This window comes from Ochotona curzoniae, unplaced genomic scaffold (assembly GCF_017591425.1).
Source record: "Ochotona curzoniae isolate NIBS_2020 unplaced genomic scaffold, NIBS_Ocur_1.0 scaffold_1852, whole genome shotgun sequence".
NCBI lineage: Eukaryota > Metazoa > Chordata > Mammalia > Lagomorpha > Ochotonidae > Ochotona > Ochotona curzoniae.
Window position 1 is genome coordinate 48,137,537 of NW_024467087.1, and position 13,216 is coordinate 48,150,752.

The following is a 13,216-nucleotide window of genomic DNA, read 5'->3' on the forward strand; positions in this document are numbered from 1 at the left end:
TATCAATTTTGATGTTTAAAATACTGGCTGCTGTCTAACAAACTAGAAACTCTAGTAGTAATGATTTGTCTACCTGTGAAATTCCAGACTTTGATAATCCTCATACATTATATCATCTCATCCCTAATCTCAAATTCTACATTCAATTATTTTTGAAATATTAACCACAAACACAATTCTTGCAAAGCAGGCAGGCACAAGGATGGTGTTTTCTGGGGGAGAAAGGTCTCCATGATAAATTCTGCAGGTGTCCCTTTATATATGAATGGTAATATATATAAATATATATATTGGCATTGTATGAGTTGGATACATTGGGGAAAAGAGCAAGAGTTGAATATCCAAAATATGTTACATGACTTGAAATATACAAAAGGATACGCTTGTGCAAGGATTGTAATTATAGAGTATATTCTCATAAATATGTCTGGCTATGAGGGAACTTCATTCACTCAAAATTCATCCACACAGCAAAAATAAGGAGATAAGAATCTGCATGAGGCCAATTCATTTCCTGTAACCACACTCCCAGAATGTATGTAAACCATATTTTCTCAAAATGATGCAAAGTGTGTAATATGTGTCTTCCTAACCCTAAGAGAGAGTTAATACATAAAAAGGGGTTGATATACACTTTAATCATAACCCTGGAAGAACAGAAATCCTTTCCTTGATCCTGTTGCATTTTCTTTCTTTCATCCATCTGAAAGGTAAATATACAGAGACAATGAAAAAGATGGAGAGAGATTTTTTCCATCTGCTGGTTCATGCCCCCAAATAGCTATAACAACCAGGGCTGGGCCAAGTCAAAATCAGGAGCAGGAATTTAAGTTCAGGTCTTCTACATGGGTCACAGAGACCCGAGTACTGGAGTGATCAACTGTTGTCTTGCAGAGTTTGCATTAGTGGGAAGCTGGAATTGGGAGTGCGACCAGGACCCCAGTTCAGGAACTTCAATACAGGATATTACTGATCTAGGTAGTAGTAGTTAATCACTGTGACCAACACTCATCCCCAGTTTCCTTCCTTAAGGTTAAATTTCTTATGTTGTTTTATGAGGCAGGTTTGTCAAGGCTTTGTATTGAAATGGCAAACAACTTGGTAGCAGGAAGCATAGAAGTGCAAGATGAGTTGCTCACTCAGTATTTTCCTGGATGAGTGTCTTTTCAGCTGAGTCAATGAAATGAATTCTAAATAATCAGGCGGTTCCCATAATTGCTTCCACTTCCCCCAAAGTCCCAACTATACACAAGACTTGGAATCAAAATGTATCCCTTAATGTTGAGGTAGGACAAATGATTGCCATCAAGTGGCATTAAACCACAGAAAGCACTGAATACCTTACCCTTTAGGAGTTGGGCAGCTAATAGGATAGGCTTCATCTGATCATGGTATTAACAAATAAAGCCAATCTACATATTATGTGATGAATTATTGGAACCCTTCCTTTTGTAGTATTATAATCACTTGTATTGAGAACAAATATGCTTAGCCAGCAAATAAATCTTCAAGAATTTTTCTCTTCAAAAGCAGAGAAACAGCTTTGGCCCTGTCCAGACTCTCAAGACTTAGCATAAATGACAGTGATGAGGAGGCGATGGTGAGATTAACACTGGCGGAAGTAGCAGGACAGTTCTGAACTTGCAGAGTTATAGGCATTGGGTGGCCAGACAGAACTGTGGAATATAACACCTGTTTCACAGGAATGTCAGGAGTAGAACTTGAATTGCCACTATTTTGGAGGTTTCATAGTGAACAATTTAGATGAGTTTCAGGGAAGGGCTATGTTTTGCTTTGGTTTCTTGTGGGGAGCAGGGTGCTGAAGCTGCTCCTGGATTGAGCGGGGCCATTGCAAGATAATGGCTGGCTCAGGGCCAGGAGGTGAGGTTGGTCTCTCCAGCAGGTAAACAGGAAGTCACAGGGATAAGCTAATGCCCCCACTGCGATTATGTCATTGCTACTGGCCTATCAGCACCAAGTGGACACGCGGGGAGAAGTGATTGGTGGAGAAAGATATAAAAGTAGCCGGTAAAAGCTAGGTGGGGGGCAGACGGACAGAATAGGACAGAACGGATGGACAGATGATTAAGAGAGACAGACAGACGGATAGGAAGGACAACAGACAGACGGACGGACGGATGACGACGAGGAGAAAGACCGGGGAAAGAACGATGGACAGAACAGGAAGAAGGGTGGCGGAGAAGGGGCTGGAGAAGCGGGAAGGAAAACTAAGGCCAATGGGGAAAGGGGCAGTGGAAAAAAAGGATTTAAACGTGGCCACTTTTGGCAGTGAGGGGTCTGATTGCGGTTCTGTTTTTTTCCAGACCCTCAAGAGTGTGCCTTACCATTTTAGTGTTGTCACTGTTGGGCAGCAGCGACAGTTTCTGACTGGGAGATACAGTGATACCTGGATTTTTGAAGGCCAGAGTAAATATAGCTCCTTTCCCAGCCCCCCTTTTTGTGTTCTCCACAAACATGGTTATACAAGAATCCTTTTGAAAATAATTTTAAAGTTCTTGGTTCACCACAATTTTCCTGCCTCCCAGTTTAAAATCTTCCTCCTAGAAATGATATCAGTAAGGACACATAGCCATGAAACGGACATCCAGTATGAGTCAATACAACAGTGAGAACAGGAATATTGGCCTGTGTTGACAAGTAAACTGTAATATTCATTTAGAAATAATAAAACCAGAGGAATTACTGCAAGGAAGTTTCTACTTCCTCCATTTTGATTTGTCTTGACTCTGTTTCAGTGACTGCAATTGGCAATTTGAAAATAAAAACTCAGTGACAATTGACAAATTCAAAATGCTTTTATTCATATGGAAGTTAAGCAAGTACATTTTAAACAAAGAAGGTGTACTTTAACTTAGCATATGGTAAAACAGAAAAACCACACATTTAAGTTTCTATTCTCTAATACACTACTGAACTTTCCCCTTGAAAGACAAAAAGCCAAGCTGAAATGAACATAGAACAGCATCAAATATGACCAAGTTACTTTAGCCATTAGGATTTAGCTCATATTTTAAATGGACAGTCTAACATCAGGACAAAGTTTACATCATTGCTTTGAAAGTTTACACACGTTCTTTTTTTTTTTTTTAAACAGATTGAATAAATGCTTCGGTAAACAGAGCTTTGCTGATCAAGACAATTGAAATAACTCCATGTTGAATAGTTTCAGAGATAAGCTGGATTCACAAGCATCTTCATTTATGTAAAGCCAGCGAGGACCTTTCAGGCCGAATAAAACTGTTGTGCCATTGCTAAACAGTAATAGTTACCTCCTTTAAAAAAAAGAAAACAAGTTAGTTCTTCTGAGGAACTATGGTGCTATGCATTTAAAATACTAAAACTTCTATCTTCAGGAACCCAAAATGATCAGACATAACAGAAATTGGCAAAATTTCTGTAATGCGAGTGTGCCAGTTTTCAAAGCTTCTTCAAGTTCCATGTCACACCTGTTCTTTCTCCAGCACTGAAGATATTGAAGCCTGATACTCTTTTCCTGAACAGTATTGCAATGTATATATGAATTTATATATTTTCTTTTTGTATTTAATGGCACATTTGAATTCCCTGTGGCTTATCAAAATAAAGGTAAAGGGGTATCTGGTTATAATCTAAGAAAATGAAAGCTTTATACATTTAGAAACTCCCATTCCCAGGCTACCCCTGTGACTGTGTATACTGCATGAAGGGAGACTAGGTCAGAGCATCATTTCAACCATGGTATTTGACTAAATCAGTATCAGTTAGAATGTTTGTAATCAAAAGGTCCATACCAATTTATATTCACATAATATTAGATTGGTGCAGGTAAAATTTTTACTTGGAAACTTTTTAAATTTTTTTTCTCCAATCATTGCTCTTTTTCATAGTAGTGGTTGATAGCCTAACTTTGCTCTTAGCTGTATCATAAAATTGACCTTTGCTTATAAAAGGAAAAATCAGGAAAGTATGGATGGCTCACTATAAATCCATCACCCTTGCTGAAGTGCACTCTAAGCTTATATTTGTGATTCAATTATATTTATACATAAAGGTGATGACATTAGCTTTGCAGGACAGATGCATTAAACTGAAATGTTAGCTCAGTCTCTCCAAATCTTAGCACTTTCAAGAGAAAAGTATATAGCTTTCTAACCTTGTGAATTTTGTTGAATGTTTGTTCTTCCTGTATAGAAGGTATCATGGAAAGCAGAATTCTAAATAGCGCCTCAGAACCAAAAATAAAGATGTAATGAACTGATAGAAGAATTAAAGTCAATTTTATACTAACTGAAGGGCCATATTTCATTAGGCATCAACCAGACACTTACTCAAGGAGCCTATGGAATTCATCTGAGATTTTCAACAGACCAGAAAAAATAGCTTCAGTTTGTGGAGAATGTCACCCCAGCAAATTGCTCAATCTTCTTTGTGGAATATGAGAATATTTACTTTGATTAAATTGAACAGGTACTTGTTCAGTTCTGCAGTCTACCTCATCTTTTGTATACACAGTCTAAATGTCAAAGAAAAGCTCTTAATTTCAAATGACAAATAACCATTTTACCAGTATTCAAATTTATACAATATAGCTAAGCTTAAATCATGCAGTACAAATTGTGAACTTTACAAAGTTGTAAGCAATGGGAAAACAAAGAACACCCTCTGAAAAATGTATGTAAACAAGGCAATGAATGGCAAATGATACTTATTCTTCAGAAAACTGTAGTTTCTAAAGAAAAAAACAAACCTGCCTTAATCATGTTTATTTTCTTTCCTAAAAAAAGATAAACATCTGCCCACACCAATCAGTAATTGTGCCTGTTTACAAAGCCTATGAGGGATAGTTTGCACAGCAGCGCAGAAACCCTCCCCCCTCCCAAAAAAAAAACCTAAACTAGCAAGAAGAAGAGAGTAATGAGTCATTTTTTTTTAAATCTAAAATACAATAATTTGAGACCTCACAGTAATGAAACTTTTTCCTCCCAATTTTGAGGATAGTGGCAAACTACACTTCTGTTTAGTATGCAATATAATGTTGACATATACTCCAGTAGTGGTTTACCTATGCAAGTGTTACATATCATAAGGAAGGAGCCAGTACTGATCTGCAAACTGACACTGATCCATGGAGCGATCTCAAAGTTTCCACATTTCAATTTCAAAATGCATTTAAGCTATAATATGAGTGATTTATCATTTAGTAGTAGCTGTCAAAGTAAAGTCCTAGATAAAACAAAAACATCTGGAACCATAAACAGAAAGGAGCAGTAGCTGAATTTTAATCCAAACTCGACATGCTCACTTCATTAGGAACAGGAAACAGCTAATTAGTAATTGAACGCTTCATGTTTTTAAGAGTGTTTGTACTTGAGTTCCAAACAGAGATGATTTCATATACAGTTTAGATGTAAGCAAGATTAAAGATCAGGAAAAGCAAGGAACAAAGCCTCTCCGGAGCAATGTCAGGGATGTTGCAAACTTACAAGGAAGGATACGCTGAGATTTAGGGAGAGACGATAGAATTTATTGCTTTAAGCTTTATTAGATGGATAAAGGGGAGAATTTGATATATACAAAACTGACCACTTCTTAAATAAAAATATAGACCCACGAGGCCTTTCCCTTAAACACAGCATTGCCTGATATGGGCATATCCTGTGGAAAAGCAGACTTGAGTGAAACTTTTCACACAGGAAACTCAGAGTTGATCAAATGAGTTATCTTACATAGTGTGTAACTGGCTGCTCAAATTCTGTTAGTGTGAGAAACCTGCCTTCTGAGATCTCTATCTGAAGCTTATGAATAGAGAGAGCTAAAAATCATGTGTTACATAGAAGACAGGTATACAGAAAAAAGCCAAAAGAAACTCCAAGAGAACACATAAAGTTCAATCTAAGTACGTCAACCATACCTATTTGTAAAGACACAAATGTTTTGAAGTGAATTCATCTGAAAATGCCATTCATTTTCCCTATCATTCAGTATATACTGTGTAACTTTATAATTGTGAGACATTTTGAATATTATATTTTATCCAGACATCACTGTTATTCAGTTCAGTGTTTGATATTAGTAAAAGTTTTTTTTTTTTTTGACTTTCCTCAGTTCTTCTCCATGACTTATTTTTAGTTTGGCATTATTCCATCAAATTAGGCTACACCACCACACCTTCTCCATGTAAGACCTTTTAGAGACAGTAGAGAATACCACAAGCTAAATGTTTATGCCTTAGAAAAATATTTTTTCAGTGCGTGAAATCACTGAAATGTCACATTGATAGGAACAAATGTGATATTTAAAAGGTTCTAGGTTTGGGAGCCATTACATTAGGAACTCCATGTACTACTTCAGAGAACTGCTTATTAAATAGGCATTAAAAACTCATCTGCCTTTTTGCATAGCATGAGTGGTGTTGTTGTCACATTTCAATTTAATCCCAGAGCAAATGCAGAGATAATGTATGAATTGGTTTTTGTTGGTGTAAAGAGGGCACTTTAACAGAGGCATTAAATCATTCTGATCATTAGAGTATCACTTCGCATAGGAGAATACTGCTCTACTGGATTCTTAGGTGGCATGAAAATGACAATGATGACAGGTTCTGCCACCATTTTATGGCCAGGTCTCCATTAAGTAAACACTTTAACATATTTGAGGCCGTTTCCTGGGTAGTTCAAGTCAAATAACCCATTTGTTCCTAGTCACTTGACCATATTAGGCAGCTGGCTATGTCTAGTCCAGTGGGAGAAAAATGGAAAATACTCCATAGATTTTATGATTTTCTCTCTTCCTCTCTCTTTTCTTTTTCACAATCTTTCTCTCTTTCTTTCTTTCTTTCTTTCTTTCTTTCTTTCTTTCTTTCTTTCTTTCTTTCTGTTAGTCTAACAAAGAGGAAACACATCAGGGAAAAGAAGAGAATAATAAAAATTTGCCTTCTTCATAGATATGGAATGTGCTAGTTGAGACTGGTTAAAATATTTGTTCCATTATCAATAGTCCAAGAAGAAAACTAAGTATAGTAAAATCTGGAAGTTAGAACTACAGAACACTACAGACAAATTGTTTCCTTTAGAAAGGTGAGCTCAACAGCAGTCATAACAAATATTGATCATTTGCAAAAATGAATTACCTCCTAATTCCTGTTAAACACCAGGTCAAATATAAAGCTATTCCATAGCAACCACTGCTTAAGGTGGTTGTGTCTGCATTTTAACTTCTCTCTACACCATTTAGAAATAGCATTTCTGTCTTAATAATTCTTTGACCTACTTACCCCACTAGGATGCTGTGTGGATTAATGTGATAATGTTTGTAAACCACTATGGAAGAAAAGGGTTAAAGAAATGTAAAGTATCATGTTCAGTCATCATTATGATTATCTCCTGAAAATTTGTGAAGCATGTTCTCTAGCACATTTTCCCTTGTTGTGCAAGATTTTATTTATCAGTGATAAACAAATAGTAATTGAAGGTTCCACAGTTTAAGAATTTAAGTATAAATTCTAAAGATTTGCAACACTAGATTAGCAGGTAACTGCTACAGCACCCTATTCGTGCCTATGATCAGTTGGAGTTCCGGCATCAGTGTTCAGGCTGCACAGAAAAAACAATAAGACCTGGTCAAAATTTCATTCCAACAATGAAAACCCAAAATCTACTCAGTGCACTTCACACAAAAAACACACACTACCATATCATATCTGTTAAAGATTTCAATAAATCTATGCATCATAAGTGCATTTTAGCAGGTTGATCTCTTAATCAAATATTCATTTATGTCTTATTCCCTTAAAAACAAAATTATACAAAAGTGAGCAAAACTGTAGATTTACAGTAGCTTATGGTCTAATCTTATACTCTAGGGGTGATACTGACAATATAAAAATGGTGTAAATGATATTCCCTAACTCTAAAATATGCTTATGAGCCCCTTGTGTATGTTCTACAGCTTTACAACCTGCAGACAAATGCATGACTAGTTTAACAAGCAAGCAATTTAAAAAATGTTCTTTTTTCCTCCACATTCTACAACCTGGATAAAATGTCACACCATTTTCTAAGTCAAAACCTTTTTAATGGTTGCAATTTCTCAGCAAGATGAGATTTCTTTCCTAAAAGAATGGCAGTTTCAAAGTACCTGCTCATTTTTAATTTTGTACAAGCTACCAATAAGTGTGTGTACAACATTTTGTCTTGTTTTGCTTTGCTTTAATTTGTGTCTTCCATAAAACACATCTATTTTTTTCCTTCTCAGGGCTCAAGTTTCTTTACCAGTGTTTCCTCAACTCTTTTTCACTTATATAAAGTCGTGCATCCTTAAATAATTAATTTCATCGTAGTAATACTTCAGGTTGTTAATCCTTTCTCTTTTAGAATTTAGCTTATTTTTTAAGTACTGAAAGTGTTTTCAAAGTTAATTTTCCAGCCAAGTAATATGTTATACATTTTCTTTAAGTTGCTCAATTGGTGATATGTTTTTAATTTTCAAATGAGCACTAGCTTATCTGGCAACAATTAAGATCACCCCTGTATTCCTGATCTGAATAAGGAAGATGAAATATAATGTGCTGGTTAATTTTCTAATTCTTTCTTAGGATCAATATAAGCTAAAACTTATATTGCAGGAACTCTAATACAGTTGTAAAAACATTCAAAACAAGATGTTCTTTAATCAAATAAGCAATAATAATGAGATTAGTTCTTACTGTGATACGATAAATACAGAAATATCAATATGAAAGCAGGGAAAGTGAACTAATGAAAGCTAGAGGCATATAATGAAATTATGTAACATTTGATTCTTTTTTGTTCATAGAAGAGCATTATTTAGGAGTTTCTTTTTTTCCAGAGGAGCCTAGTGTTCATTTTCAGAATGTGACAATTGTTTAAGAAACAGAAGTTGCCTAAACTTTAGACCATTTTGTGGAAAACTGTGTTGAGCCGCCACCTACAGCACTAGCATTCCATATGAGTCATGTTCAAGTCCAAGCTTCTCCACTTCTAATCTAGTTTCCTGTGAAGGAGTGTGGGAAGGCAATGGAAGATTGCACAAGTGCTTGGCCCACATTCATACGCGGGGACACTAATTGTCCTTTGGATATGGGCCTCTATCTAGTCTTCTATCTGACCCAACCCCAACCATTGGAATCATTTGGGACAGAGAAGCTAGGAATGGAAGTTCGCACTCTCTTTCTCTCCCCTTCTGTTTTTTTTTTCTTTCTTCCCTCCCTTTTCCTCTATAGCTCTGACTTTCAAGTACATAAATAAATCTTTCACACAAAAAGGATCTTATTGATTCCAAAAATTCTTACAGTTTCATTAAAAAATGCTAGTTCATATTATACCAACTACTCTTACAAACTTTCAACTCACACTAATTTTGTAAATTATTTAATGCACATTTTTCCATTACTGAATCTATAGCTCTTGTAAGACAAATTCTAAAAAGGGAAGGATATGAATTTGTCATCATATAGGGACAAAATATATATTTACCAAAAATAAATTATCACTGAGGAGCACATGTTTGAAAGCAAGATTTATATATTAAATACAGTTGATCTCCACTGAACTGTACATTTGCAAACACAAATGCTAACCTCAAGTGTGCATTACTAACAATGATAACTCGTCCTTCTCATACATGTTAGAAACTTTAGATATAACCTATTCATGAGAAAGGTTAGGCAAATATTATAACTACTTTACTAAAATTAAGGCAGACAGAATGAATTCTCAAGGATAGTAACTGAGTTGGTGTGATAGAAACTGACAACAAAGCCACATTTCTGCTACTTTGTTGTGCCTGCCATATAGTTGGTAGAAAATGGCAATAAAAACACATGTCCAGTACAGATGCCTACAACTTTAGAGCTACATTAAGACCTTCTGAAGGACTTGAATTCTACTTCTCCAGAAGGGAAGTTATAGAAAAGACAGGCAGGCAGAGGAAAGCTGGCATTATGAAGTACTAACAGTGTCAGGAGCTGCTCAAACCATGTATGCTATTCTACATGTGAAATGCCATTTTCTTTCAACATTCTCTTGTTGTAGATATTACTATGGTGAATGATACTGCATGGATTTGTACACCATTCTCCTAAGAAACTTAAAGTTACCTTCTCCATTTTGTATAAGTGTGTAAGTTAAAAATATTTTTACACCTGGACAAAAGTTGAAATTTATTTCAGTTATATATAGGATATATACTGAAAACACTTTAATGTAGTATTAAAAAAGCATAATTAAGCTCCCTTTATAATAACTTTATCCTCTTTTTATGATGAACTGATGAAAAACATTATAATGCCAGATTTCAGATGAATGAAAATTATGAAGGGAAATTAAATATGGAAACAGTGGAAAAACATTAATCAGTAACTTCTACAATGCCGAAAGTAACCATGTAAAAATCACAACTAGAATGTTGAACAGGAGTTACCAGGACACTGTAATACCTGAGAAGTTATGAACTCTCTATGTGGTAAATTTTGCTTGACTTACTGTTAAATTTTTATGCATGGAGGCTGAGATCAACACTGCATTTATTAATTTGTATTGTTATAAAACCTATCAAACCACTTAGACATTTGTGGGAAAATAGGAAAACAAAAAAGAAGCATTAGTGAAAGAAATTAATGGGCAAGTTAGTGAAAATACTGTGTCAACAATCACTTGCATCATTGACAAAAGCAGTTTCAACTCAGGAATGTGAATTATGATTATACAGATAGTATTAATACTTCAAACATTAAAAATATAAAACTAATTTTTGATGAGGGGTCAACAGAGTTGATGACTCTGAAGAAATCTGTATAAAATCTTAAAAGAATTTTTCTTTAAATTCATTTTTAATTTCCCAAACTGTATGTGCCCTACCTAATATAAGAAAACTGCTACCTACAGCAAGCCAATTTTTATGCCACACAGTAACAAATTCCAGCCAAAAATTTTAACACGGAAGATGTGTTGAAGACTATTTCTGACAGGACAATATTTTTTTTTCAGTTTTTTGTCTACTAATAATTTAACCGCTTTAAACGATTTTAAAAAGAGAGGTGTGTGATATTTATCTATCTAATTTTGGTAAATATTTCAATTTCTACAAACTTTAAAGCAGAAGAGATTATTAAATGATGATTGGTTTTAGACTAATTTGGTTAATTGCAAACTGAATAAGCCTGTTCCTTTATGTGACCACATCCAGCTTTACATGGGAAAATACTACAGTTTCATTATATTTGCTAGACAGCTGACTTACCAAAAGATATTTGACAAGTGTGGATTCACAAGAAATTGTAGTGAGGGAGTTTAAATCATTGTTTCTTAGTTTTCACTATCAACAGCAGAAAATTAAATTCTCTGGGGTTATTCCCAGACTTTCAAAACTGAGGATACTCACACTTTTCTGCAATACCAAATGGAATAATCCTGCTATAGGATATTTTAATTAAAATGGCACAAAGTTCACAGTACAGTAAACATAATAGTTATTGCCTCTGATTATTTTACTTCTCCACTTTTAGGCTTTGAATTCCTCTCTCCATCGCTTCTCGGTCTTTTGGCTAAGATCAAGTGAATTCTTCTCTCCAAGGAAGACAAACCCCTGATATAGAATCCTTGTACACATTACTTTTCATCAGCATAATAATTTGAAGTTTTTATAAGTAATGTGACAATGATGGCATATGAGTAGAGCCTCGTATGACTATGCTATATTTTCATTATTTAAACACATATGTAAAAAAGAATAATTACAAATTTTAGAATGTTAATCAGTGACAGGCTTTTTCTTTGCATGTTCCTTGTGTATATGTGGCTTGGTTTGGGGTAGGGTAAATCCCATGCCTAAACATTATTGTTGTGTGTAGAGAATATGGAGCAAAAATCAGCAGTTCAAGCAGTACTATCAGAACAACTTTTCTAAGATTATAGTAAACAAAAGAACGTTAGAGTGCCTATGTATATCCATAAACATAATACAAAATATCAAGTGGACAAAAATTAACAATTGATGAGGTTAGAGCAGGGACCAGTTAGCAAGACTCCTAAAAGTAGATGGAGAGAAGATTGCTGTGTAAAATTAGTAGAAAAGCCTACAGAGAAATTATATCTGCTCCCTTTCCCATTGTTCCTATTATACTGTATCTATAGCAAGAAATTATATGTACCTAATATTTTCCTATTCCCTTTCATGTCCCTGGTAACACAATTCTATTTCAATGATAGTTTAAATAAATATTGTAATGACAACTTCAGCTCTTGGGAGTAATTTTGCTTTAGTGAGCCAGCAGCAAAGGCAATAATAAAAAAAGTTTCAGGTTAAAAGAGAAAAGGCATTACTCAAATACATTTTGGCAAAATTTTTAAGAATGCATATATTCATATACTCATCATAGTACACATATATGTATATATTAATATACATAGAGATAGCTTTATTTTATCAACTATATATAGGAAGCTATGTTATAAAATATAGTGGATTTTAGATAGTATAATTATATCTGCTACATTTTGAGTCCAGTAATACAATATTCACTTTTAAATTCTTTATTCTAACCTTTAGCAAGCACTGGATTGAGGTCATAAAGGATTTTTCTATCTTTGAATGAACCCTTTTAATTCTGAATAAATTCTAACATATTTTCTGAACACAAATAGTTAAGAGAAGGAAAAAAAAAAGTTCAGTGGGCTTATTTTGCCGCAGAGATTATGTTCAACCTGTGATTCTAGTGTATTTATATGAAAAAGAAGGAAAAATTAGAGCATCCACCATATTTATGAAAAAAAAAATCCAAGGGTAAAAAGTATTCCGGTGTCAAATCATCTTACTTCATTTTTCAAACATGCAGGCAAAAATAAGCAAATGTAAAGAGTGACATTCTGCTTTTAAAAAGCAATTCCTAGAGTTCATTGTTTTCTCTTCTTGTCTTTCTTTTTAACCCAAACACATGCAGTGGTAGAAATGAAAGCACTATGTCACTGTGCCCTTGTACTTTATGATGTTGTCTCCCCTGAACATTTTTTATTATTTTATTTCATGACAATAAAGTCAGTTCATGAAGGCTGTTGTCTATTTTCTAAGTTTGGGAGCTTCATAGTCTGTGTTTGTTTTACCTATTATTAAGATGATGCTGTCATTTAAAAAAATGAAAGGAACGTGCACTGTCAACTGTATCAGAGCCCCTAACAATGAAATATGGTCATACAAAAGT

General features: G+C 34.6%; 1 protein-coding gene across 1 annotated transcript in view; it reads right to left on the reverse strand.

Moving 5' to 3' along the window:
- Nucleotides 1-2,799: 2,799 nt before the first annotated feature.
- The window catches only part of DACH2 (dachshund family transcription factor 2), a 468,995-nt gene continuing 458,578 nt past the window's right edge, over nt 2,800-13,216 (reverse strand). Inside the window, exon 13 of the mRNA XM_040999528.1 lies at nt 2,800-3,293. Within this exon, the coding sequence (XP_040855462.1) occupies nt 3,244-3,293 (50 nt within the window). The 3' untranslated portion in view covers nt 2,800-3,243. The remainder of the gene's footprint in view (nt 3,294-13,216) is intronic.